Below are 26,884 nucleotides of genomic sequence, written 5' to 3' on the forward strand. Positions count from 1 at the left end.
TATTAAGAAAAAAAGTAACAGTGCCAGCGCCCTTAATCACCTTTCTCAACCTCTCCAATTTTGCGTCTTCTTTCGTTTGTCTCTGCCCATCCAGCAATGCAACAACCTTGTTCCTCGATTAATCTTCTCTCTCTCTTGGTCTCCTTCTCACACACACATATATATATGAGTAACAAGAAACAACGGTGATCGAAAGTGAGAGAACAGCAAGGAGCAGCAAGCTTTGATGTAGGGCGAGGAACTTTGGAATTCGAAAAAGCAAAGAACTAAAAGAAGAAGAAGACTAAACATTGGAACTTAGAAACGTGTTTCAAGCCATTTTCTATAATTTGCAAAATGCTCCCAAAATGTTTCACAAATTATAAAAATGACTTGAAAAATGTTTTGGGCTACCTTTATCGTTTTCGTGATTCAGAATTGGAAACTCTATTAAAATTTCCATTTAGCTAATTGCTTGTTATTCTTAAAGCACGATTTAGTCATTAAAAAAAAATTAATGATATTGTCGTTGATGGATTAACAAAAATTATATACAAATGATCCTTGATACATCGCGAGCAATGAAATATTAAATCGGTGCATGCTGATCCCATGCCATGAATGGATCATGGGACATGCACTAAAACTCCTTAACGTGGGTTTTACCCTCTTAACAAAAAATTTAAAAAGAAAATAAGAAGAACGACATTTGTGAGATAACAGACAGGTCCTTCTCAAAAACTACTTTATGTTATCACCCAAAGATAACATTCCATCACCCGTTGGGCCATTACGCACGTCCAGGTAACGTGCAGTTCGGAGGCACCGCACTTTGACGGCATTGGCGGACTGTTCGAATCGTGTGCTTCAGATTCAGTGGGAATCTCCCCCGTCACATTCAGATGCGACGGTTGCATTTGTGTCACGTGGGCCTCATTTTATATTAATTTTCAAGAGAAGCGCCATGTTCGTGAGGTGGGCGTGCCGGAGTGGTTATCGGGCATGACTAGAAATCATGTGGGCTCTGCCCGCGCAGGTTCGAATCCTGCCGCCCACGCGCGTTTTTTTATTCTTGTTTCTTTCTTTATGAATGAAAAGGAAATAAGCATCAAATTTACAATTTTCGGCTCTAGAATAAAATTTTAATTTTTTTTATATACAAAATATATAGGTCAAAATAATATATTCTTTGAAAAAATATATTTTTGTCTAAAAATATTTTTATCTTATTTTACATAAGATATTTTATGTATTAAATGATTTTATGTAAAAGTAGATGATGCACTTGTATATATAGTATCTTCATGTGATCTACTTTAGCTTCTATGCTATTGATATTGCTATTGCTACCTACTTAAAAGTATAATAAATTATTTTATTTATCATGATATGTGATGTGAGACTTGAAAACCTACTAAAGGCTATATGATTCCTATTTAAAAATTATTATATTGCAAAACAAAGATATATATATATATATATATATCTTGATTACATAATTAAGCTAAACCTACTAAATTCCGACCACTTTGGCCTATTTGATTGTAAAGTGCAATAGTCTCAAAAGATGGTACTTAATAAACAAAAAAAAAATGATAAGAAATTAAGAATCGATTTATTTAGAATTAAAAAAAATCAACCCCTCCAAATTGAAGCATATTACGGTGCTTGTAATGTATTCAACTACTACTCGCCCATGTCATAAATCTTAATTACCTTTTTTTATATATAGAGACAAATTATTTCATTTTTTTAAACAATAAAATTTAAAATTATAACATTATAGACTTTATTATCATATTAAATAGAGTCAATGTTCAATACGTGTGTGTGACAAAATTAAAGCAACTTTTACCCTAATCGATCTTAATAATTGAATGGCTTAAAAAAAAAAAAAAAAGACAAATCAAAGCATTGGCATCGGAGCAAGCTTCATGATTGGAGATAGCACTACAAAAGCAAAGGGAAAGAGTGGGACCATTCATTTGGAAAGTGGAGTGGAGTGGATTGAGTTAGAGTTAAGAGTTAGAGATGATGATCAACTCAATCAATCTTCTTTCTCCCTTCCTTTGTCCATTATGTTACATGTAATGTTTGTTGACCTCTTTTTAGTCTAGCTCGCACCCAAACCCACCCACCTAGCATTAAATGTTATTTAGATATTAAATTTTAATATTTTATATAATATTTAATATTAAAAATTATGACAGTCATATGACGTCTCCTTATTAAAGGAGACTAAAAAAAATCATGCATCATTATCTTCTTTGCTTAATATTTTTTTTAAAAAAATATAATACATAACTAATAATATCGTATCAATTATGACTTTTAATATTAATATTTAAATAACTTTTTAAATATCTATAGCATTCTCACCCTTTTTATCTCAAGTTAGGAGCTAAGTTAGAAGTTAGTAAAGATATGCATGCCAAAAAGTGGACAAACATATACATTACCTATAACACTTTTGAACAAGATTTGTTTACCTGTAAAAAGGCTCCCTAAAGCAAAAGGTTTGCACCCATTTTGTCTAACTTCAAAAGTAAAATCATTAATTAGCACATGAAACTCTTTCCATTTTCTTAAGGTTAATTATAAAATATCAGTTATAATTTTATTGTAACAGCGGTGTCCCAAACTTACCTTTAACAAATACATATATGAACTATTTTTTGTGCTTATTTTTTTTCTCAATTATTTGTAATTTTTGTAATTACCAATCATTGTTACCATTATTATTGTTTTCCTCGAATGGAGCAAATGAAATAATGTGACATGGACATATACACACATGAATAAATGCTACGAAGTGGTAGCAGAAGATTTTAAAAAAATAAAAACAGTGAGTATATGGGTATCAGAATCATTCATTGTTGGGTACTAATTGATCCATGGCTACTTGCAAAAATAAGGGCCTGCGTCACCTCTTCTGTTCCCTTTCGAGCCATTGCCGATTGGTGTCTCTTGCTTTTGGCCTCTCACTCTTATCTGATTAACACATAATTATATCAAATTATTGATTGAAAACACCAAGGTTTGCTAATGAAAGGGTTACCTCAAAATCAAAAAATAAAATCTCCCTAATTGATCGATGACACTGTGGTAATTGAGGTGAATTAGAAAAGGCCAATCTCCATTTGGACAATTGGTTTCCCAACCAAACTTGGCCATTCTAAATTTGGCCCTCCGTGTATGGATATAATTACCCTCCACTTCTTGCTTATAAGATTGGCTTTTTCACATAGTAAAGAAAGATGAACCCCCGCCCCTCTCTCTACATTGGCAGATGTGGCAAAAGATGCCTATCCTTCATTTATTGCTATCTTCCTTGTTAGCTACCCGGTGTGAAATTAGTAATTCTTTCTCTCAATGGTTAATTTTGTTTATAAAATTACGATTTTGACTCCCTTCCACTTTATCATTCTAATTAAAACAAGCATGGGTAAAGTCGTAATTTGCTCGCAATCACCCAACTGCCAACTGCTGATTGGGTCGGCATCAAAATCGCGTTCTTCGTGTTACAAATGTACACACATGTATATATGTGCGCGCGCGCACGGCTTCCATATCTAAGAATAAGCATCTCATAGAGGCAACTAAATTGAGAGCAAATTCAGGCCAAAGGGGGTCTTGAGAATGAGCTCTGATCATCAGTGCCTGGAGATGGCGGCCATGGAGGTGCACAAGGTCGTGGCTCCGCCCCATGAGAGCAGCTTGAAGAAGCTCAAGGGGAGGCTGAAGGAGACCTTCTTCCCGGACGACCCGCTTCGCCAATTCAAGGGCCAGCCCGGGAAGAAGAAGCTCTTGCTTGCCGCTCAGTACGTCTTCCCCGTGCTTCAATGGGGCCCCAGCTACAGCCTCAAACTCCTCAAATCCGACGTCGTTGCTGGCCTCACTATTGCCAGCTTAGCCATTCCCCAGGTCTCTCTCTCTCTCTCTCTCTCTCTCTCTCTCTCGGCGTGCACTTCGCCATGCACATTGACATGTGTACGGACTACACGAGAATAACGCTGTTGCAGACAAAAATTTTGTAATATAAAATTCTGTTGAGAAATGATGTCAGTGTACATGAAAAGTCAAAAATCCGTCTTAACAGAAGAAAATTTCATTCAAAATTCTCTTTAGGGAGTAGCAAAATTTATCAAATCAATATGTCGCGAAAAGCCATTGTTAGTCACCGGGCCTGTTCTTTTTCTTTCAGGGTATCAGCTATGCCAAGCTTGCAAATCTGCCGCCTATTGTGGGTCTCTGTGAGTGTTTTCCTTCTATCGGTCCATTCACACACACTCGCGCGCGAGTCTAAACAAAGATAGCTAGCTAAAGTTGGATGTTTAATTTGACTTGACTTTGAATTAACTTCTTTGTTTTTGACTGGGATAGATTCAAGCTTTGTTCCCCCTCTAGTTTATGCGGTTCTTGGAAGCTCAAGGGACCTGGCCGTGGGACCTGTCTCGATAGCTTCTCTGATAATGGGATCAATGCTCAGGCAAGAGGTGTCACCTGCCAAAGAACCCACCTTGTTCCTCCAACTGGCCTTCTCTTCCACCTTCTTCGCCGGCCTCTTCCAAGCTTCTCTTGGAATATTAAGGTGAGTTAATTTGATCTTTCAACCATTATGGGTGGTTTAGTTTGAGTGAATAAGATTCCATACTAAATATTAATTGTGACTTCACATATTTTTAATTTGGTGACCAACATAATTCCATAAGAAGGGTTTATCTTCACTCATGAAGTGTTTTGATGGTGTTAAAATTTTTCTCACCATTTTATCATTAAAAAGACTCTGATATTAAGATTTTGTCACATTATTTCAGCATGAATTTGCATTGTGAATGAAAATTTTAAAAAATGAATTGGTGTTATGAAACACGATGCCATCAATTGTAATTTGATTAAGAAAAAAGCGTAATGGGTGATGCATTATTTCTTGTGATGTGAATGTTGGTGTTTGATTAAGATAAAGTGCAATATGGGTGATGCATTTGTTTCTTGTGATGTTGGTGTTTGGTGCTGCAGACTCGGGTTTCTCATAGATTTCCTCTCAAAGGCCACGCTGATAGGCTTCATGGCCGGAGCAGCCATCATCGTCTCCCTTCAGCAACTCAAAGCCCTTCTCGGCATCACTCATTTCACAATCCAAATGGGTTTGGTTCCCGTCTTAACTTCGGTCTTCCACCGCACTAATGAGGTTAGCCATATAAATTTTAATTAATGTTTTTAACTTTTTTATTTATAGACAAATTTTATCCAGATGATATGATTGTAGGCATAATGATGATCTTATATAATTAATGTAGAGTGTTGTTTTGATCTTATCCAACCGATCGAGCAATGAGTGTGCATGTATATAGTGGTAATTTCTAAATTAATTATTGGTGCTGTGCAGTGGTCATGGCAGACTATACTGATGGGCTTCTCCTTCCTGGTATTGCTGCTTCTATCAAGATACGTTGTGAGTATGAGTAACCCCTTCATATATACCAATGAATCGGTGGAAACTGTTTGCTTGTGCCACTTACGAAAGGCCAAATCATCTCCTAAATTTGCCATCTCTATTCTTGGCTGCCATTATTGCATTCAAATTTTTAGAAGGAAATAATATTTAGAAAAATATGAGCACGACACGTGTATACCAAATTAAGAAAGAACACAATGTGTTGAACAGTAAATTGTATTTGTATGTATAACTAACTAATTCACATTTTATGAGGTAAATAGTAAGTGTGATTATTTAATAATCAATGGGCTCATTTGTAATTTAATTAAAAAATAAAAAGTTTAAAATACCATAAGACTATAACATTTTAATAAAATATATGCACTGGTATTCTTTCTTTATTTCCCAGTAAAAGGTCCAATAAATTACCAGAATATAGTATATCTATATATTTCATAGATATTTTTGGATTAAAATTTCCAATCCCAACAGGAAAATTATTCTTTTCTTTATTTCGAGGTGAATCAAACCGTTTTGGGTTTGGTCGGTCAATGGGCCCCTTCGCCTTGGAGGAGGCCGGGGTGGTAGGAATTGTTACAGCGTGGAGATAAGGTTTGCACCGGCCAACTTTCAACGGTGGTGATTTAATCTTTCATTTAAGCAAATTTAGGCCTCAAATTGAGGGTCTCACACCTTTTGATCCACAAATTCCATTTCCTTTAGTCACTCATCATCCATCAATGTTAATTCCATTCTTGTCAATTATGATTTCATCTCTAAATCTAATTCAACAACTTATTAATGAACCATCTTAAGAGAGCTCATGAAAAACTCAAAAGTCCTAATCTGTATGGATTCCCACTAAAAGGAGGGTTTTTTATTATTATTATTTTGTAAAGAGACCTCTTATAATTCTTGATTGGGTACTGTACCAGAGAGAGGCAGGCTCTGTCTGGATTTGAATTATTGTGACATGAATTCTGGGATGAATAAAGATATTGTATTTAATTATTTTTTCTGAGTTAATTCATAAATGTTGTAAATATATGAGATTTTTGAAGACGTTGGGATGTGTGCTACGCAGAGTATGAGAAAACCAAAGCTATTTTGGGTGTCAGCTGGAGCTCCCCTTGTGTCTGTCATCCTCTCTACCCTCTTGGTTTTTGCATTCAAGGGACAGCGACATGGCATTAGTGTTGTAAGCTTCTCCCACTCTCTCATTTTGATTTTTTCTTCAATTTTTTTTTTTTGTAAAACATATAATTTAAATAATTATTCTTGAGTGGAAGTTTACCTCCTTTTTCCTCAATCTAATTTTTTTTTTCATGTTCACTTGCTGTAGAAGTAGGTACAAATGTTAAACTATGATAAATTTATATATCTTTTAACTCTGATCTTGTACTAATGTTATTTTTATAATTTAATAATCTCTGTCACATGACGCTTATGCACAAGTGTTATTTTCCTTGTTCTTATGGGGTCAGATTGGCAAGCTGCAAGAAGGATTGAACCCTCCTTCATGGAGCATGCTGCATTTTCATGGAAGTCACCTGGGAGTTGTGGTGAAAACTGGGTTTATTACCGGCATCATCTCCCTCACTGTGAGTCCATTCCTTTTTGGTTTGTATGCTTTGATCAATCACGGTTGACTTAGGGGTAGTTGTGGCTCAGATTAGTCCAAGTTTTATATAAAAAAAATTAGACTTGAACTAATCATGATATGAAGCAGAACTGAACTGAGAGACGTGAACTGAGTCCAAAAGGCAGAACTGAAACAGAATCAAATTGAAAAAACCAAAAAACAGAATCCAAATCAAACTTAATAACATTTGTTTGGGTTGGTAAATCTTCTGGTTTCTAATCCAAAACCCAACTGTGTTTCAGGAAGGCATTGCAGTGGGAAGGACGTTTGCTGCTCTAAAGAACTACCAAGTGGATGGGAACAAGGAGATGATTGCCATTGGGCTGATGAACATGGTCGGCTCTTCCACCTCCTGCTATGTCACCACCGGTTTGTCTCTACACCCCCTTTCAGACCTTTCCTCAAACAGGTAATACGTTAACCAAAACTTTGAACCATTTCACCAGGTGCCTTCTCTAGATCCGCCGTCAACCACAATGCCGGCGCCAAAACCGCCGCCTCCAACATCATCATGGCCGTCACTGTCATGGTCACGCTGCTCTTCCTCATGCCGCTGTTCCAGTACACCCCCAACGTCGTGCTCGGCGCCATCATTGTTACAGCCGTCGTCGGCCTCATTGACATCCCCTCCGCTTATCATATCTGGAAGATCGACAAATTCGATTTCCTCGTCCTGCTCTGCGCCTTTCTGGGTGTCATTTTCATCTCCGTGCAGGAAGGCCTAGCCATTGCTGTAAGTTCGTAGCTTTTGTTGTTAGCTCGAACTAGGATCAATGAATGCCGATGCTATGTTTGATGAATTGTCTCTGTGGCGGTGATAATCAGGTGGGATTGTCCATTTTCAAGGTCCTGCTGCAAATAACTAGGCCAAAGACGGTGGCGCTGGGGAACATACCAGGCACTGATGTTTATCGCAATCTTGTGCAATACAAGGAGGCGGCCAGAGTGCCGGGCTTCCTCATTCTGAGCATTGAAGCTCCAATCAACTTTGCCAATACCAATTACCTCAATGAAAGGTTTGCAGCTTCGTCTTTCAAATCTAAATCTGTTCACTTTCATGTCATTTTCAAGTAAAAATGCAACAAAGTTCCCCCCCCGGGGGGCGCGCATGACACAAAATAGTAAAACTTCCAAATTTTCTTAAAAGTCACCGAAAATCAACTCTTAATACAGGCATAAATATCTTATTGAGAACTTATCGATGTCTACTTAAAAATATATAAATTTGTAATCGTATTCAATTTATATGAAAATTGAACCAAAGAAAATGTCAAACTCTTCTAAAATTAGATAGGCAAAACTCGAACATCTGAATCATAAAAACAAAAATGCAACAAAGTTGGACGAAATCCCACCTATAACGAGATGCACTCCAAATATAATAAATAAAATATTTGAAAGATGATTTTTTTAACTATAATTTGCAAAAAAATTGTAACAATAAAGAAGAATTATAAATTAAAACAATTGAATCAATTTATTTTATTCTTGAAACTTATTTTTATTTATGACATGGGCTAAGTTGGTGGGTGGTTAATGGATTACAATTTCGAGTGGGTCAGCGACCATTGACCTTGCCTTAATAGCCTTGGGTTAAATATATGAATTTTCTATCTATTTGCCACCAGGCCGGTAGGCCCCCAAGGAGAAGGGGTTTTAAAATTAATAATTAATTGAAATTTATTTTTTTATATTTGGCAATGTAAAATTATTTATTTTATTTTATAATAATATTTTTTTGAATTAATATTATTTATTTTATTATTTTATTTGAACAAGAAAGTCTCCTAACTCTTCAAATGTATTGATCATTTTTCAGGGTTAGATAATAAATAATGTGGTATAAATTAATAACACAACAAAAAAAAATATAAGAAGTGATATTATTTTAAAAAGATAATTTGATAAAATAATTTTTTAAGCGACAAAATTTTTATTTGCAAAAATTTGTATTAATCTGAGCATTAAAGAAATTAACACAAGTAAATCAATAAATTTTTAATTTGTAGATTTGAATGTACATTTGTCACATTTTTTACTTATTTAATTTTTTTGATTTTTAAATATTTTTCTCATATCTATATTATCAATTGAAAAATATTTACTTCTTGATTTTACATTTCAAAAAATAAAAAAAATTAATAATTAATAATTTTTATTATTTTTTAAATAAGTACTAAATTAATTATCGCCTAGCGCCACCCACCCTTGAGCTGGCCCTGTTTGCCACTCCTAATTCTTGTCTTGCCCGGCTTTTCTGATGAAGGATTATGAGATGGATCGAAGATTATGAAGCAGATGAAGAATATGGCGAAAAGCAGTGCAGCCTGAGATTTGTCATCCTAGATCTGTCAGGTAAACTTTCTGGGATTTAAAAGCTGATTTCTCTCATGAATTTAATGCGAGCTTAAGCAGTTGAAGTACAGCAACTTACAATGCATATGCTCGCGTATTATTTCAGCTGTGAGTGCCATAGATACCAGTGGAGTATCACTGTTTAAAGACTTGCGAAAGACCGTAGAAAGCAAGGGTATAGAGGCAAGTAGCTGCAAATTCTTCCCCCTTTTCTGGTAATCCTGTTGGGTTGAAAAAAAAAAGAAAGAAAAGAACGACCATAATCACAAATTTGATACAACGAGTTAAAAAAAATAACCTATAAACCCCTAAAACGGAGTTATATAACTTAGTACGTAGTTTTTGATCTTTTCTTCCCATGGGAACCAAAAACCCAACAAATTCGCCGGTTTCGGCTTTCATTTGATATATGCTTGGTGCCATTGCAGCTTGTGCTGGTGAACCCTCTCGGCGAGGTTATGGAGAAGCTCCAGCGAGCAGACAGCGGCCACCATTTGAACCGGCCGGATTGCCTTTTCTTGACAGTTGGGGAGGCCGTGGCGACGCTATTTTCAACTATCAAGTGCCAATCTTCAGGCCATGTTTGACATACTTCCACTGATGACATTGACAGCGGTGTTGGAAGTTGAACAACCCTCACCCTCACTGCTTCTCTTACTGAAAGATCCAGGGTTTCAAGCATTGTAACCCTGCAATGTCTTAGCTCAGCAACATTCAGTATCAAAGTACTATAATAAGATCATATTTGCTGGATGAAACTTTGTCTACAATTAATACACATCCCTAGTTAAAAATAAGGATGGGTTTATGGGTAGAGTTGGTTCAATTTTATATAGATTCAAACTTAATCATGATTGAGTTTGTAATTTTTTAATACAAAATTGACTCACTAATAGGACAAGATCTAATGGATTTGTTGAAAAATAAGTTTAAAAACAAAAGAGCCAATCACACTCAAATATAAGAGATTTTTGCATGGAAAACCTTAAAAGGAAAAAACCACGACTATAAGGACGACAAAGAAAAAATATCACTATGTAGTAAAATTTACAATTACAAATCTCAATATTCTCTCTCTAAAGTCAAATCCTAATTACACCAAATTCTTATCTCTCATTGGTCTCTCACAAGTAATTTGCACACATTGAATAACAAACCAAACATCCTATTTATATATTATTTTCCTTGTTTACCAAGGCTAAGGTTTCTTTGCCTAACAAAAAATAGAAACTGACTAGGAAATAAAATTACAAACTAAACATGAAACCAATAGGAATAAAAAAAGGAACTTATTAGGAAATTTTCAAAACTAATTAGGATTTCTTGCTAAAAATTCCAATAAACCACCACCTCAGTGAGAATTCCTAAAAACATTCATCTATTCTCGGACGACAACCATGACTATCTATTATCGATAATCACCATAACCTCTATCACCAAGATCATTGTACCTCACTATAAAAGGTACAACCACTTAGGCATATATCGTCCTAAGATTTTTACAATATAATGTCAAAAAGTACCTTATTGAAAAACTATGGTGCAACCCCATGCTTGGCTTTCTTAGAAGCTCTTCAGCCATCGACATCTTTTCCACCACACACTTTACATCACCACTAAGCCAACGTCCTTGTGCAAACTTGTGGACCTGCTAAAAGTATTAGATCCTTTTCATGACAACTTTAATGGTATAGCAGCATGCCATGAGAATGTATCCATCTCTTTAGAGGACATCTTCATCTCCCACAAAATTGAGAGACGAATTTCTAGCATCACAATCTTTGGATTCCTTTGCCAGACTTGCTTTATCAACGCGACAATCCCTTTTCACATGATCGAATTATTTGCACTTCCAGTATACCATTTTACTAAATTTTTTAAAGCCTTCAGGAGTTGGTTTTCCCTTCAACACCTTATGTAACTCATACTGGATCAAAATATCTTTAACTTGTATTTGCCACAAGTCAAAATTGATATTCCCATCGAACTTTTCAAAATCAAACTTCATTGTGCTTGACATATATTTTGTGTACTAGGTAATTAATAACCAAATCTCTAATACCACTTGTTAAAAAATAAGATAAAAAAATAAAAAATCCAATCACACTCAAACACAAAATATTTTTATGTGAAAAATTCTAAAAAGAAAAAATCACGACCGTTAGAACGACAGAGAAAAAATATCACTATGTAGTAAAGTTTATAACAACAAAATTCAATATTCTCTCTAAACTCAAATCCTAATTACACCCAATTCATAACCTTTACTGGTCTCTCACAAATAATATGCACATCTTGAATAACAAGTCAAGCATCCTATTTATGGATTGTTTTCCTTGTTTACTAATGCTAAGGTTTTTTTGCTTAACAAAAAGTAAAAATTGACTAGGAAATAGAATTACAAACTAAACGAGAAACCAGCTAAAAATAGGAAAAGAACTTTTTAGGAAATCTTCAAAACTAATTATGATTTCTCACTGAAATCCCAACACGACTCACTCATGAACAAAACACAGTAAAATTAGAAATCACTTAATTAGAGAAGATGTTTAAAGAAAAAAAATTGAACTTAAATATGCAAACGCTAATGATTAGTTGGATGATATCTCGATGTATTTCGCTAAATCTCCAAGTGAAGATTAATTTTGCAAAATTCAAAGAGAAATAGGCATGGTTAAAAGGATCTAAGACATTCTTAAGATGTGTTTAATCTACCTAAAATATATTAAGAACAATCTCACCAAAAATTAAACAAATGTTTAGGTAAAAGTTTACAAATCTAACCAAGTTCACATGATTGAATAAGAAACTCAATCCCTAGGATGAACTTTTATGCATTAAACAAACTCAACTATCTAAGCAATGCATTTTGTTTGTTAGATAGGTGATTTAATGGTGTTTTTAACTATCTAAACAAACTCAAACAATGAGTATGAAATTCAATTTGTTGAATTAGAATTTTTTAGAAAATTTAAAAGTCTCTAGACGTACTCAAATAATTGAGTTGGGAATAGGAGAGTGTAACACCCCACTCACTCGGGCGTGTTATAATTTAGGAAATTTTAACTATTATTTTTTTTAAAAATAACTCATCATGTTATAATTTCAAAATTTCCCTATCACCTGCCTATAATTAGCTTACTTACTCTATATATGCTAGGTTAGGTAATCATCAATAGCAAAAGTAAAAATCGAATCTCAACATACCTCAAATGCTAATAATATTACACGATCGTCTCAACATAATTAATAATACAAGATTATTCATCATCATAATATAAGTCTTCCAACATAACTTGCAACATGATATAAGTTTTTCAACATAACTTAAAACAAAACATAAGTTTTTCAACATGACTTGAAAACATAACATGACTGGTACATAATAGGATCCTCATACGGAAATTAAATGCAGAAAACATTTTATTTTCACTCGCAATGCCTTGGGTAGATTACGTCTCATTCCATTTCTGTGCATTCGTTGCAACACACATGAGTGGTATGCCTTGGCGGCTCGTTTCTCGTTACATGTGTCAGCATGCTTTCCAAGATTCTTTCCATTCAGTTAAGTCTATTCTCACTAGGACCTGATCGTTCCTCTTATCGTCCATCGTTTGTGACATGATTCGCAGAACGGCTGCGATGACTGCTACTACTGTCACTCTCATCATGCTCGTTGAGATCCGTGACTCTTCGAGTTTTCACCATTTAAAAAAGAAAAACACATTCTTAATCAGTGTTAATCTCACTTAAAGATAATCTACACCTTGCTAATTTTTCTTTCGGGTCCCACAACCATCAGAGATACCTTGTCCAAATCCAAATCAAGAATAATCAAAATTCCTAATCTCCAATAACCTTTACGAGATTCAATCCTACAACCCGACACTTCATTCTCTAGGTCAACCCTTGAACTAAACATACTTGACTCATTCCCATGAGTCGTTTTCTTGAGGTAACCCTACCTCGATCCTCACAACATTTATTTCGATATCCATATCATCAAAATCAATCCTCAAAATCCTTAAACTCGATTTTCCACAACACTTATCAAATCATCCTAAGTTCAATATCCCTAGGATCCTCGATCCAAACCGAATTATCTCTAACTCGTTCTCTCCCGATAACTACCAGTTATCCTATTACTTCACGTAAGAATTTCAACTATTGACCTCAAATCGATAGTTTCTAAATTTCCAACGAAAACTATAATCCTCAAATAACCTTTGTTCTAATTAGAGTCTCTTAAATTTCAAACCTTGGCTCTGATACCAATTGTAACACCCCGCTCTCCAGGAGGGTATTACGTAACGTAAGATTCCGGGGATATAAAAATTTTTTTCCAAATAAAAACTCATCACAAAAACCGTTCCCCGGAGATCCCGTTACACCTTATCAGTATATCAACTATGAACCATCAATAAACTAAGACAGGTTCACCAACACAGATGCGGAAGCTAGATCGAAACCTTAACAGGTCATAACCGAAACCACTTTATTTATAATATAAAGTCAAACCAACACTTATAAGACGTCCTCAAAAATAAACATCATTATTGAAAGCGATATATTAAAAGCTATCAACTAATCATCGTCACTCCTCGGCAATTCCCTTTCCTTTCGCACCGCTACCTTCACTTGGAACGTTTGAATATTCCAGGGACATAATCCAAATTAGATGATGAATCATCTAAGTGAGAGTTCAAAACACATTTTTCATGAATGAATGCAAGACATGAAATAAACCAATACACTCGATAAGCCCTAGCCCAAGAGAATCCCCAGCGCTTAACCCTACCACGGAAAAAGAGCAATCTCTCTAAAAGCTATGCCACCATACCGACACGACGACACGACGCGATTCTAGCTTAAATGGGGCTGCCAACGCATCTCACCAGATTACGTTCCCACCTTAAGCATTCAGGAACCACCATACAATCTCAACTTCAAAATTTCACATGGACCACCTAGTCATCCTAGTGCAACTTCCCTGGCCAAACGGCCTAGCACGGAAACCAATGTGGCTATCCTGACATGCACACCAGCATTAGATACCCCTATTATTCCGTCACGCCCTTGGAGAATTACGGCTACACTATCCAGACAACATCCTAGGCTGACATCCCACATGAACAACACAGTATGGACCACCTAGTCGTCCTAGTGCAACTTCCCTGACCAAACGGTCTGGCACGGAAACCAAGGCAGTTATCCTGACATGCACACCAGCATCAGATACCCATATTATTCCGTCACGCCCTTGGAGAATTATGGCTACACTATCCAGACAACAACTTAGGCTGACATTCCATACGTACATAAAGTGCAAGACAATGCCACATTTCACAATTCAATGAATCATATAAACAACATTTATAAAATGCAATGCATAAGTTCAAAACGTTTAGGGAGGAACCTCCCTCATAAAATCAACCGTCACCGGTTACCGTTTCAATGCAACAAAACCATTTGCAATAAATCACCACATGTTCAGATATAACAAGCACAATAAATCAAGTTTGGGGGCGAACACTCACCTCAACCTATTCAGATCGCCTCGATCCTTGTGCACAACCTCGATTTGCGTGCCAAATCACAAACACTTGAATTTATTCTTAACCTCAAGCCAAGATATTTCCTAAACACCATATTTAATTAAGGAAGCATTAAAATCCATTTTCCTTAAATTTTCCTTAATTTCCTCTATTTTCTCCCATTTTTCACCTCGGTAATTCCAAAATAATTATTTCCTCAACCATTTTCCAAAATATTTCAACACAATAAATCCTCAAATAATTAAAGGAAAATTCTGGAAGAAGAAATACCGAAGATGCCCCTGTCATGCGCTCTCACACGCCTGGCGCGTGGGTGAGGGTGGAAGCTGGCGCGTGGCTGCACGCGCCACCGTCTTCTACCTTTTTTCGGTCATCAGCGGTTGCTCCAATGGCCAAAACAAAGGTACCCCCTTGAAGCCCTCTTAATGTCGATCACAATGGCACCAAAATCAGGCCGAAACAACACCGAAAAGCCCTCCAAAAATCGATTTACAGGCAGCCCTAGGCGGTCCGCCTCCCACTCAGGGCCAAGTTCGATTGGCCACCAAACGAACACGAAAATGCCTCAAAATACTCCCAAAATGATCCTTGATGCCTCGCGACCAAAAGCCCTCTATCAAAGCTCCCAAAATCGTACCAAAACACGGCCAATTAGATGCCAAAAACCTTGAAGTTTCGGCCACTATTTATACCCAAAAATCGGCCACTTTTCGACTAATCGTTGGCCATGGCTTGGTCCCCAAGCCTCACCCCGCCGAATACGACCTTCCCCAAGCCACCCTCGGCCATCTCATCACCTGAAACGATGGCCACGTGCAGTGGCAGTGTGGCAGCCGAAATCCACTGCTACATTCACACTGTGCAATTTTTGCTAAATTGCACTTTAGCCCCCTGATTTCATCTAATCTCATTCTGGCCCCTTTTAATGATACCCCTGATCTTTCCAAATATACCACTAAGTCCCTCAAGTTTAGTATTTCCCATTTCTTCCTCAAAATTTCTAAAAAACCATCGTTTAGACCTCCCTCATGCAAATTTAAAAAATTACACTTAGGCCCGATTGATCGATTTGACCTTAAATCCATTCGATTCAACCCGAAATCACTTAAGGGTTGTTCTATACATAAAATATTAATCTTTGACATGCTTCATTGACCTTCTGGACGTCTCCTACGTCGATTCGATTTTCTCAGCCCGATCGACAGTTGTACCGAAAACTGTTTCCGATCCGATTTCTTTCATCACTAAAAATCATAACTTAAATCACTCGTTGATGCTATACTATTTTCCTTGGCTATCTAGGGTCCGGGCTACTCCCTCTGACTAATTCGGTTGTCCAAAGCTGCGTTAGTGTACCCTATAGTCTCACTTTTCCGCAAATTTCATTTATGCCCTTCATTAAATACCATTTATATCCTCAAATCATTCCCGAGTATTACACTGCCCGTGAAGGCTGGCGCATGAGCTTCACGATTCAGTCATCTTCTCCAGCACTAGCGATGAAACTGATCACACGGCCTTGAAGCGTTTTTCCAATCGATCACAATGGTATGCTCTGATGCACGAAAGGAGGTGCCGAGATGTCCCAACTGGCAGGTTACAGGTTCGGCCAACCTGTCTATTTCGCGATTTCGGTCATCTCTGATTGCCCCTTCAAATCACCTCAAAACCACACTAAACTCTCCAGAAATGAACCTCACACTGTCTAAAGCAAAAGCCTATTTATCCATGACCTTCGATTTGCCTTAAAACGAGCCCGATTTCGAGCTTTAATTTTTAAAATTTTTGGCCACTTAGGATCTCTTTTTATACCTGAAATTGAACCACAAAACGACTAACCTCCTCAACCCAAGGCCACTAGAGTTTTCTCGTGCCCTAGATCGGTCCAAAATGCATCAAAAGTTGCCCCATAAGTCGATTTATAGTGGGAAAATTTTGGCCATTTTTGACCGATTTTTGACCATTTAAATCGTTTTTATCTGCCATAGATTGCTCTAGTCCAAACTTCGAGGTCCTTTAGCCCTTTACCTCGAGCTTCTCGTGGCCGAAAGCGGCGATGAAGTGGGTAGCCGAAAGCTTGGTCAGCCATGGCTGCCAAGCTTTTACAGAAATTGCACTTTCACCCCCCAAACCTTTGAAATGCATTTTGGTCCTTTCCATAAGGCCCTTGAGTTTTCTAAAACTTCTATTGAGACCCTCACGATTTAAACTTCTCTTTTGACCCCCCGAAGTTTTAGAAACATGTCGTTTCGATCCCTCTCAGGCATTTTCAAAAATTACGCTTAGGCCTGAATCTTTATTTCTGGTCGTAAACCCTTTTGTTTCTTCTTGAAACCACTGAAGGGTTGTTTCTTATATAGTTTTTTGACTTTTGTGAAGGTTTTATTTCCTTTTCGAAAGCCTCTTACGACAATTCGATTTTCTAAGCCGATCCAAAGCTATACCGAAAATAGTTCTAGATTCGGTTCCTCTCGATATTAAAAATCTTGTTTTATTATGCTCCTTATGGATATCTCATTCTTTTAAGTCATGTGCATCCCAGGGTGTTCCCTCCTATCGATTCAGCTATTTAGTACACCTAAACTGTCTCATAGATTCTCTTATTGTCACCAAATATGCAACAATTCATGAAATAATTATATAATTATTCATTTTTTGATTCGGGACATTACAGAGAGAGTCAACTTTAGGGTCGTCAAAAATGGAGAAAAAGAATAGGGTATTGTATGAGACTATTAGCATTAAGATTTGGCAAGTCTTAGTCATCAAAAAAGGTCTATGAACACAAATGTCTTGTTGAATAATCAAAAATGTGGTCGTGAAGGGTCAATAAGTGTTGGGGATCTCATATGACTATGTAGGTTTCAAATTTTTTTTTACATCTTATGTACTCAGTAGAATTAAACACAGAATTACATAAATTTTGGGTATTTAAGCAATGTGCAATATCCATTGAATATAAAATTGAAACTTTTAATAAAATACCTCTTTGAAGATTTAAAGAATAAAGTAGAAAAAACTTCACAAACTGACATCTTTCCTCCTCAAATGTAAAGAGCCTAGTTGGTTCACACCAAGTAGACCTCCAAAACTCATTCTTGCTTCCTTTTATCTAGCTAAAAGCCACAAGGAATGTGTTACCTGGTTGCTCTCTTGGTTTCAAAACTTGGCCCGTCTCCTTGAGCAAATTAAGAAAAAAAGAATAAGAAGTAGAAGTTGTTGAGAAGATAAAGTCTGCAGAAAACACTAAGGTTTCTAGCTTCTTCCTTAATCGTTTAATCTCACTTTTATATGTTAATTGGAAGGCTAATTAGTGATTATCCACCTCAAAACCATGCAATTTCAGGCATTATCTGTTGAATAGAAATTATCGACAATATTCATCGAGTTTAACAGTTTTTAACTTTTGAAAAACTGTTGATCGATCATGAAAGGAGTTGACAGTTTGGTGTTCAATGCTACAAGACTTTTCCTTTATCATGTACTGTTGTAACCTATTCTTTAGAACCGTTCCCTCAAATAAGTCCTCAGGAAGATTCTTGAGGGACGTGTCTGCTCCCTTACAAGTATTCATGCTCAAAATGCGTCATTCAAAAGGCCAAACCAAAAGCCAAGGCAAAAATTAAATTAAAATAAAAAATAAAACAAAATTAATAAAAAGAGAAGAAATGCGTAGCAAAGGCGTAACTAGCAGGGGCCCCCTATAAATAAGGGGCACAACCCTGCATAAGGGATTTTGGCCATGTGAGGGGGCCTAACCCCTTACGCTGATGTCCCTTGCTGCTCGCAGGCCTTTTACGCGATTGCATGCGTGAAAAGCTTTTACACCAGTACACATTCGTGCGCCCACGGAAGCCCATCTGGGGTTTACTCTTTCGCAACCACCTGTGTGTCCAACCATCTGCGCACCACACATGTGTGTTAGTCATCCGCGCGCCCATGTCACGTCAACACTAGTCATCAACAACCTTGTCTCTTGGTAGGCTTCTGCGCACCACCTTCAGAAGCCACCTTTCGGAGCCCAAATGACTCTTTCATGCATGGAAGACTCTTTCGTGTGTCCAGCCACAGCGATGCCACCTGTATGTCTGCCTTTTGCATACCTATGTTTGCCATATGTGCTCCCCATGTGTGCCACTTGTCGCATGTCCATCACACATCTTTTGACCAACACACCCGCATGTCTCATCACGCCATGTCGTGTGCACAATGTCATGTGCTCCTCCTCTGTGAGCACCAGCAGATGACCCTCCCGGGTATCCGCATAAGCACCCAGTCAAGTTTTCGGTGACCTCCTAGGTCACTTGAAAACTCCCACGATCTCGCCCCTCATTGCCTCATGGCAATAAGGCCAGCCTTTGAAGACTCGTATTCCTCCCAGAATCATGCCCGACCGAGGGGGAAGGTTCTCACCTAGGTCCCTTTATGCACACCTAACCCCGAGACCATCAAATGCAATGGGAGAGTCATGCACTCCCTACAGCTACATGCCACATGCCAATCATGTGTCCTAGTCATGGTCGACCTCTATAAATACCTGTTAGCCCCTCGACTTCAAGCAAGCCATTCCAACCGCAGAACTTCTCTCTCTACCCTTCTAAGTCCACCTACATAGTCCACTCATATTCCTCACCCGTGCACCTCATCATAGTGCACCCGGGATCTCATCCATGCGATACATCCGATCATACTGTATCTTACTGCATCTTTATTTCTTCATGACTTATACTTAGGCATCGGAGGGCCTGCATAGGAGAAATCCCTATGTGCCTTCTACCTTGCAAGCCTCCCAGAAGACTCATTCATGGGCCCTATAGGCATCATTCGAAGACCTATCTGAGGCGTCTCTACCTCTTTGGTGCTCTCTCCCTCTGTTCTCCTAGACAGCGGGTCAAGCCTTTGACTACTAATCTCCTCTAACGACTCATCACTCTTCCATTTCCCTTGGCCCTGCCGATTGTTTACTGAGGTTCCCTTGTATAAAAATTCAATTGTTATAGTTTAGCAACAACACATACAAAATCGTCATTAACTCTTAATGAGAATTAAACCCTTTATTAACTTTTAATGGCTTTTCCTTTATTTTGGTCATTTTACTTTCGGGAGTGTGACTTTTTAAGTTCACCACCAAGTAACAATCAAGAAACATCAAACTCTTTTGATATTAATCGAACTCTTCGATCTATTTTGAGAATTTTTTCTCCATCTTCTCAAAACACCCTAACAATCTTGAGTGATGTCTAGAAACATATTAAGATAACCTAAATGATAATGAAGTTAATTCATAGTGAACTCATTTCGTTGATAACTATCTTGTAATTCAATACTTCTATTATTAACATCTTGATAGAATAAGAGTTATGGATTGATCAAACTCATTGATTTAGTACTATGCGATATAACTTAGTTAGATTGATGCGATAATACATTGAAAACTCCTTTGTTTTGGCTAATGACTTCTTCTATCACAAACCAAAAGAAGATCGCATAGGACATTCGCTTAACAATGGAGGCAATGTGTAATGACTAGAAATTCTCTGAGCAAATAAATTCTTTTATTCCTACACAACACACTGATACCAATCTTTTCTTACAATAGCAGAAGCGCAAATAACCATTAATACACACTCTCAAGCGAGGATCTGACACCACTGAACTCATCCTCGAACTTCTTCTTCCTCAACCTAGAATGATGTTAAAGTAAAGTGAGTCACAAGGGTCAGTAAGTATATTTGAAGTAAATAGGCACCGCAGGAAATTGAAACAAGAAATAATTACCCATTACTAGCCATAACAAGGCTTTCAACATACGTTTCCCATGTCATGTTTCAAATTATTGTATATATTCGTTATGCTTTACGTTATACGCCTATGTCAGGTTCCAAGTTTGTATGCCACATACTCATGATTATGCAAATGGCCAGTTGGGCCTAGTTCATATGGCACGACGTGTACCGCTATATATGTTCATATTTACTTTTCATGTTGTATATCCAATGTTATAGTTTACCTTATGTATAACACATGCTTAAGCTCAATACAAATGGCCCTTAGGCATGCACATGTCAATATGCTCAACAATATTATATACAACATCAAGGCCTATAATATTTATCACCCATACGTTGCCTTCTTTGGCATGGAAACACACGCCTACCCTGCTTGAACATCACAGGCACATCAATAGTAGTGCCCTCGCTTAGAGGCCGAGGGGACAAATACCATCATGTAGAATCAAACTCATTTGATACACATATATACAATATCATGCATGAACACACGCTTCCACATATTTTATGCAACCGCCCATATGTTCTCTTATGGGTGACTAGTAATACCAGTTTCCTAGATCGTTTACAATTTATCATAATAACTGACAGCTGGCGCCCATCATCTAACTATCAGCTGCCACAACTCAACGATCGACAACCAATAGCTTTGTACCCCACACCCTTAGACATACATAGTTAATGCTACACATCGTTATACTCATATTTGTACGTTCCCAACACACTTTTGGCATTAGGCTTCAGCCCAATATTTATAGGTTGACATGTTAATATTTCAAATGATTCCGAGGTTAAGATATGAACCCCTATATGGTGTAAGTATTTGTACCACTTCACCTACAATATTAAGGATAACGTCTATCGTTACTCACATTATTAACTGGTCTAGAATATTTGATAATTAATATTGAAGATTAAACAGAGGTAGATTAGTTGACCGCAACTGCCATATAAGACAATCACGCAGACCCACTGCCACAACACTTACCACAACATCCATACCAAGTCTCTCCAATTCTCTAGGAACCTAGTCCCATATCGGTTTGACACCATTCCCAAGAAATAGGGGTGATACAAATGCAATACAAACCCCATTATCTTATAAAAATAAAACTCCTAGAGATCTTTTATTTAACTTGAAATCACAAACACAAGATTTATAAAAGAGAGAATAGGTCTCGCAAGGCAAAGAGGAGAACTTGCAAAGAAATGAAAAGAAGATAAGAACTTGCAAGAAAATGAGAAGAACTTACCTTTATAAAGAGTAACCAAATATAAGAGTTTACTCAAATGCTGGGAAAATCTATCCTAACTTGTAGCTCCAATCCAATAAAAAGAAAAAGAAAAGAATCGAAGGAGGAAATGCAAGAAAAAATGAAAAGAAGAAGAATATATATAGTCATGGACTTGAAATTTCATCCAAAACTAAATTGGAATAAGATTTGAAATCCAAAACTAAATTGGAATAGAATTTGAAATTCAAAACTAAATTGGAATAAGATTTGAAATTCAAAACTAATTTGTAATAGGATTTGAAATCCAGAACTAATTTGAAATGAAATTTAAAATCCAAAGCTAAATTGGAATGAGATTTGAAATTTAAAGTTAAATTGGAATAAAGGCTCACATCCACAATCTTTAAATCTCACATTTTCCCTTTACATTTTCTCATTCTTAATACCATCATTAAACACATTTTGGTCATTCAACCATTTCATTCCTAATTAATTTAAAAATACAAAATACTTGCATATTCAACCATCCGTCTTAGCACCACATTTAATTTTATACTAAATAAATGTCTATTTTTCAACTTACATTTAAACCCAATAAATTCCACCAACTCTCAATTATTCCCTTCATTCACAAAGATAATAAATTTAACATTTTTCCATTAATTTCTCAATGCCACATATCACCTTAAATACGTATATTATTTATTATATTATTTTCTCAAAAATCCAAATTGTTACATAATGGATCATATTTGGTAAACACTTGCGTTTGTATGCCAATCGAATGAGATCACATAGTGAACATTCCCGTCTCGCAATTGAATGAGTTCGCATTACTAACAAATCTTACATACCAATACATAAGACAACCATGTTGTTTCTAGTCAAATGATCAATTATACAATTGTAATTGATAACAAATCTTTAATTTACTTAGCCATGTGATTTATTATCAATGTCAAGTTTAATGAGTTGTTCAATCAACAACCACCCACTCGTTTACTATAAGCATTTCATGTTTGTGATACGTGAGTCACTATCATTTATCATTAGTATTTCATATTAATTAAAGTAGTAAACTTTCGTACTAGTCTGTAATCACTAGCTTAAAATCCCCATTTAAGAAACCTAAAAATTAGAAACAATTTAAGATTTTTTGTATTAAAAAATCTCGTCATCATATTCTTAATAACTTAAGAATGATATATCTAACAAGAAGTATATTGGAGTTAAGTTTCTTTAAAACATTTGTGTTTAGTTCAAATAAAATCGACTTAACACAAAATTAACTATTAAATTTTGTGATTTTTATACGGAGTTGAAATAAAATTAGTTTTACAAAAAAAAAATTAAAAGATATTTCATTTTCTAGATTAGGGTTATGAAATCAATCTAACATGCAAAGCGTTAACAAGGCATTCAGAATTTTTGGAGTTAAAATGAAATGAAATCAAAGCAACACTGAATTGTCTTTTAATTATTTTTATTTTTATGCTGAATTAAAATGAAATTAACTCTATACCAAAAATAAGAAAGAGTTTTCATTTTTTTTTAATTTTGGAAATGTGTAGGGTTTTTGGAAACACAAATAATAAATCAAACGATATTTTTATTTTTTATTTTTAAATATATTTAAAAATAACAATTAAGCACGATCAAAGCAAACGCAAGCTATTATAAGTTATAACTTCGCATCTCATAGAGAGCGAGAGAGAGAGAGAGAGAGAGAGATGGGGAAGCAAATGGAGCCTCCGACGAACTGCCAGAAGTACGGCGTTCCTCTCTACGGAGCCGCGTGGGTACCATCGAGCGCAATCAGATCTGACGCAAATCCAACCCAAGAAGGAGAGCGTCGCGACGGCAAGGACGAACCCTCCGCCGAAGGATCGCCGCCGTCGTTCAAGGCAGAGAAGTACCTTGTATTCGCCGGAGGCGGCGGCGAAGGCCGTAGCGGCATTCCCAACGCTCTCCTCCTCGCGCACTTCGATTTCGACTCCAATTCCCTATCCGATCAGCCTGTGAGCCCCCCATTTACTCATTTTTCAGTTACTGTAGTCAGACGCATTTATACCTCTGTCTCCATGCTCAATTTATATCTATAGGAATGCCAATGTGGGGTTTTCGATCTCGTATCTTAATTCTTTGCTTGAAATCAACTGTTGGATCCTTTATGCAAGAAAATTTAGAAGAATAATGCTTTATGGATATTGACTTGGATTCAGTAGCTCTGAGATGCATTAAGGCTAAAAATTGTATTGTAGCGAGCTCTTACATTTCTATTTTAGATGGGGTTTTGGTTGGATAATCAGTGCATAAACATGACCCCTAGAAGAGATCTTTCCCTACTTCGTGACCGTGATATAAAGTTGCATATTCTTGCCTTTGGAAGCTTGTTTGGTTTAGGGTTTACCACAATTTAGAAGAAGTTGTAGGATTAGCGAGTTTTTCCTTTTTCTTTTTCTTTTTCTTTTTATGAGTGAAAATGTTATTTAAAAAAAAAATAGGGGACAAATTCAAGGGAAGAGTATGGTGCATGAGAGCTCAGTTGGTGGGGAGGGAGAGAAAATGATGATGTGCCAACCTCCAGCGACTGTGTCCATTTCACTATACCCATTTTGCTGTTCTCATTAGGGATAGCCAGGGCCATATTGTGGTGTTGTAAAACAGAGGCTCCTTCAGTCTTCCCTGATCTAAAATTAGCCTTTTATGGCAACAAGAGTTATGCTTCTAGTTATCTTTTTTGTAGGTTGCAAAGCTTGAAACTGGTACTGATTTGCCTTACAGAATGGCTGTCCACCCTGGAGGAGACGGTGTTATTTGTTCATTGCCAAAAAGTTGCAGGTTTTCTCTCTCTCTCTCTCTCGCAAGGTGATGAAGAACCTAATTATTTAAAACCGCTTAAAATTATTTCTGGGTCAAATTATGGACCATAAATTAACTGCACATACACTGAAGAAGGAGATTATGGCTTAAGACTTGATTAGGGTTTCCAAAAGATCCATGCTGTAGTTTTATTAGTTCATATCCTTCTGACATTGTGCATTCCATATTAATGGCTCCCCAGATCCCTATTACCCTTGGTTAATACAAAGCTTGTATGTCTTGATCATGGTTACTGAATCGAGAATCGAAATCCTTATTTTATGAATCGTGAATCGAGAATCAAATTGAATCGTAAGATTCGGTACACATTTTCAATTTCAACTATAAATAATATATATCCATAGAAAATAAATAAAATATATTAAAATTATACCAAAAGTATATTCATGTTGCCTTTAAATTCAAATTGCACTAAATTAAACCACTTTCAAATTAACATGCTAGAAAAAAAGAAAAGAAAAAAACTACAACTATTAGGCTACTAATAAACTCCATTGTCCATAATCTTCACTAGGTATCAATCATCTTCATCTTCAAGTTCAAGAGCATCATCATCTTCATCATCTTCTTTGTCTTCAAACATAACCAAATCCACTTGCTCTCCATCCTGTACATCTTCCTCACCATCAATCATTTCTAAATTAAATTTTTCTTCCACTTTGTCTTCAACAACTTTTCCTTTTCTTTTTCTATCTAGCTTCAAGTTCCTTGGCCCTATATTATACAATATAACATATTAGAATTCAACTCAAACTTACACAAACACATTAACTTAGTTTTAGAAAGTAGGAAACTATAAAGTATAGAAATATACCTCTTCTATTATTACTTGGTTGAATACCTCCTTCATCTTCAAAGCATTCATTAGCATCCATCCATGAACTATCTTGGGATAAACAAGGGTTTTTTTGTTCGGTGATCTATTCTTCATTGGACTCCATATCACTCAAACAAATAGGATCATAATTTTCACCTCTTTTCTCCCTCTTGGCTTGCCTCAATTCAAGTTGAATGTTATACTTCACAAAGACAACAACATTTAATCTTTGTTGTTCCAAACGATTTCTCTTTTTGGAATGGACATGCTCAAATGTGCTCCAATTTCTTTCACATCTCGTAGCACTACATGTGAGACTCAAGACTCGTATGGCAAGGTCTTGTAACTCTTTGCATTCTTCCCCATAGCTTTCCCACCATAAAGCTAAGATAGAAAAATAGAAAACTAATTAGTCTAATTAGTTTGAAGGAGCTAACAATTGAAATTTGAAAATGCAAACGTTAAATCAAAATAATATCCGGTTGCTTCTTGTCTCTTGTTAAAGTAGCCATGCTCATGCCAAACAATCCTTCTCATTTTTTAAACTTTTCTAATTGCTCATCAATTTTGAGTCTTGTTTCAATATCCGGATACATCTTTTCTATTGTCTTGTACAAACCAACTTTAACTTCCATATCCGCATTAAAAGACTCATCATATTGAAACCTTAAAAAAATGCAATACAAGAAACAATAAAGCATATACAAGAATTTGTTGGTTATAGGAAATATGATTTTAGAAACTCACTTTGAGACTAAGAAAATATCTCGTCGCATGGAGTGGCCTATGAAGTTGCAAATCCCATCTTGTATCAATAATGTTCTTGAAAGAATATCTAGGGAAAATCAATCATTCACCCGTATTTTATTCATTAGCTTTAGGAGGATATTTATACAAAGAGAAACCTAAAAAATCTCCTAAAAATACTCCTTCTTTACAGCTATAGATATCCTTTATTTAACTTTATAAATACACATTAGATATATCTATAAAACTGCTGATATTAGTTGTTGTTGATCTCTTTAAACTCCTTCACCATCTATGACTGCTACCTTATCTAAACTCCTTCTTCATCTAGGAGTTTAGTTTGTGACTTATATCTCGGTTTCTTCCAACAGTTCCAAATGAGCTCATACTTTATCTTTTGATGGTTGAAATTTTGTGCAATTTTCTCCTTTGCCCTATCCAT

At 36.3% G+C, this 26,884-nt stretch overlaps 2 protein-coding genes and 1 non-coding gene across 3 annotated transcripts in view; all 3 read left to right on the forward strand.

Annotated features, from left to right (window-relative positions):
• The first annotated feature begins 954 nt into the window (after positions 1-954).
• TRNAS-AGA (transfer RNA serine (anticodon AGA)) lies at positions 955-1,036 on the forward strand. The gene has a single exon. It is a non-coding gene; the product is annotated as a tRNA-Ser (tRNA).
• Positions 1,037-3,541: 2,505 nt separating this feature from the next.
• LOC127809136 (probable sulfate transporter 3.3) lies at positions 3,542-10,230 on the forward strand. Its single transcript, XM_052347839.1, has 13 exons — positions 3,542-3,903; positions 4,184-4,232; positions 4,363-4,570; positions 4,999-5,170; positions 5,369-5,434; positions 6,504-6,617; positions 6,904-7,020; positions 7,304-7,430; positions 7,508-7,794; positions 7,887-8,077; positions 9,328-9,416; positions 9,523-9,599; positions 9,845-10,230. Exons 1-13 carry the CDS (start codon positions 3,619-3,621, stop codon positions 10,001-10,003), a joined length of 1,941 nt encoding a protein of 646 aa, XP_052203799.1. The 5' UTR covers positions 3,542-3,618; the 3' UTR covers positions 10,004-10,230.
• Positions 10,231-23,685: 13,455 nt separating this feature from the next.
• Positions 23,686-26,884, forward strand: part of LOC127810629 (SEC12-like protein 2) — a 28,097-nt gene continuing 24,898 nt past the window's right edge. Inside the window, exons 1-2 of the mRNA XM_052350197.1 lie at positions 23,686-24,013; positions 24,742-24,836. Of these exons, the coding sequence (XP_052206157.1) occupies positions 23,726-24,013; positions 24,742-24,836 (383 nt within the window). The 5' untranslated portion in view covers positions 23,686-23,725. The remainder of the gene's footprint in view (positions 24,014-24,741; positions 24,837-26,884) is intronic.

This window comes from Diospyros lotus, chromosome 9, assembly GCF_014633365.1.
Source record: "Diospyros lotus cultivar Yz01 chromosome 9, ASM1463336v1, whole genome shotgun sequence".
In the NCBI taxonomy this organism is placed as follows: domain Eukaryota; kingdom Viridiplantae; phylum Streptophyta; class Magnoliopsida; order Ericales; family Ebenaceae; genus Diospyros; species Diospyros lotus.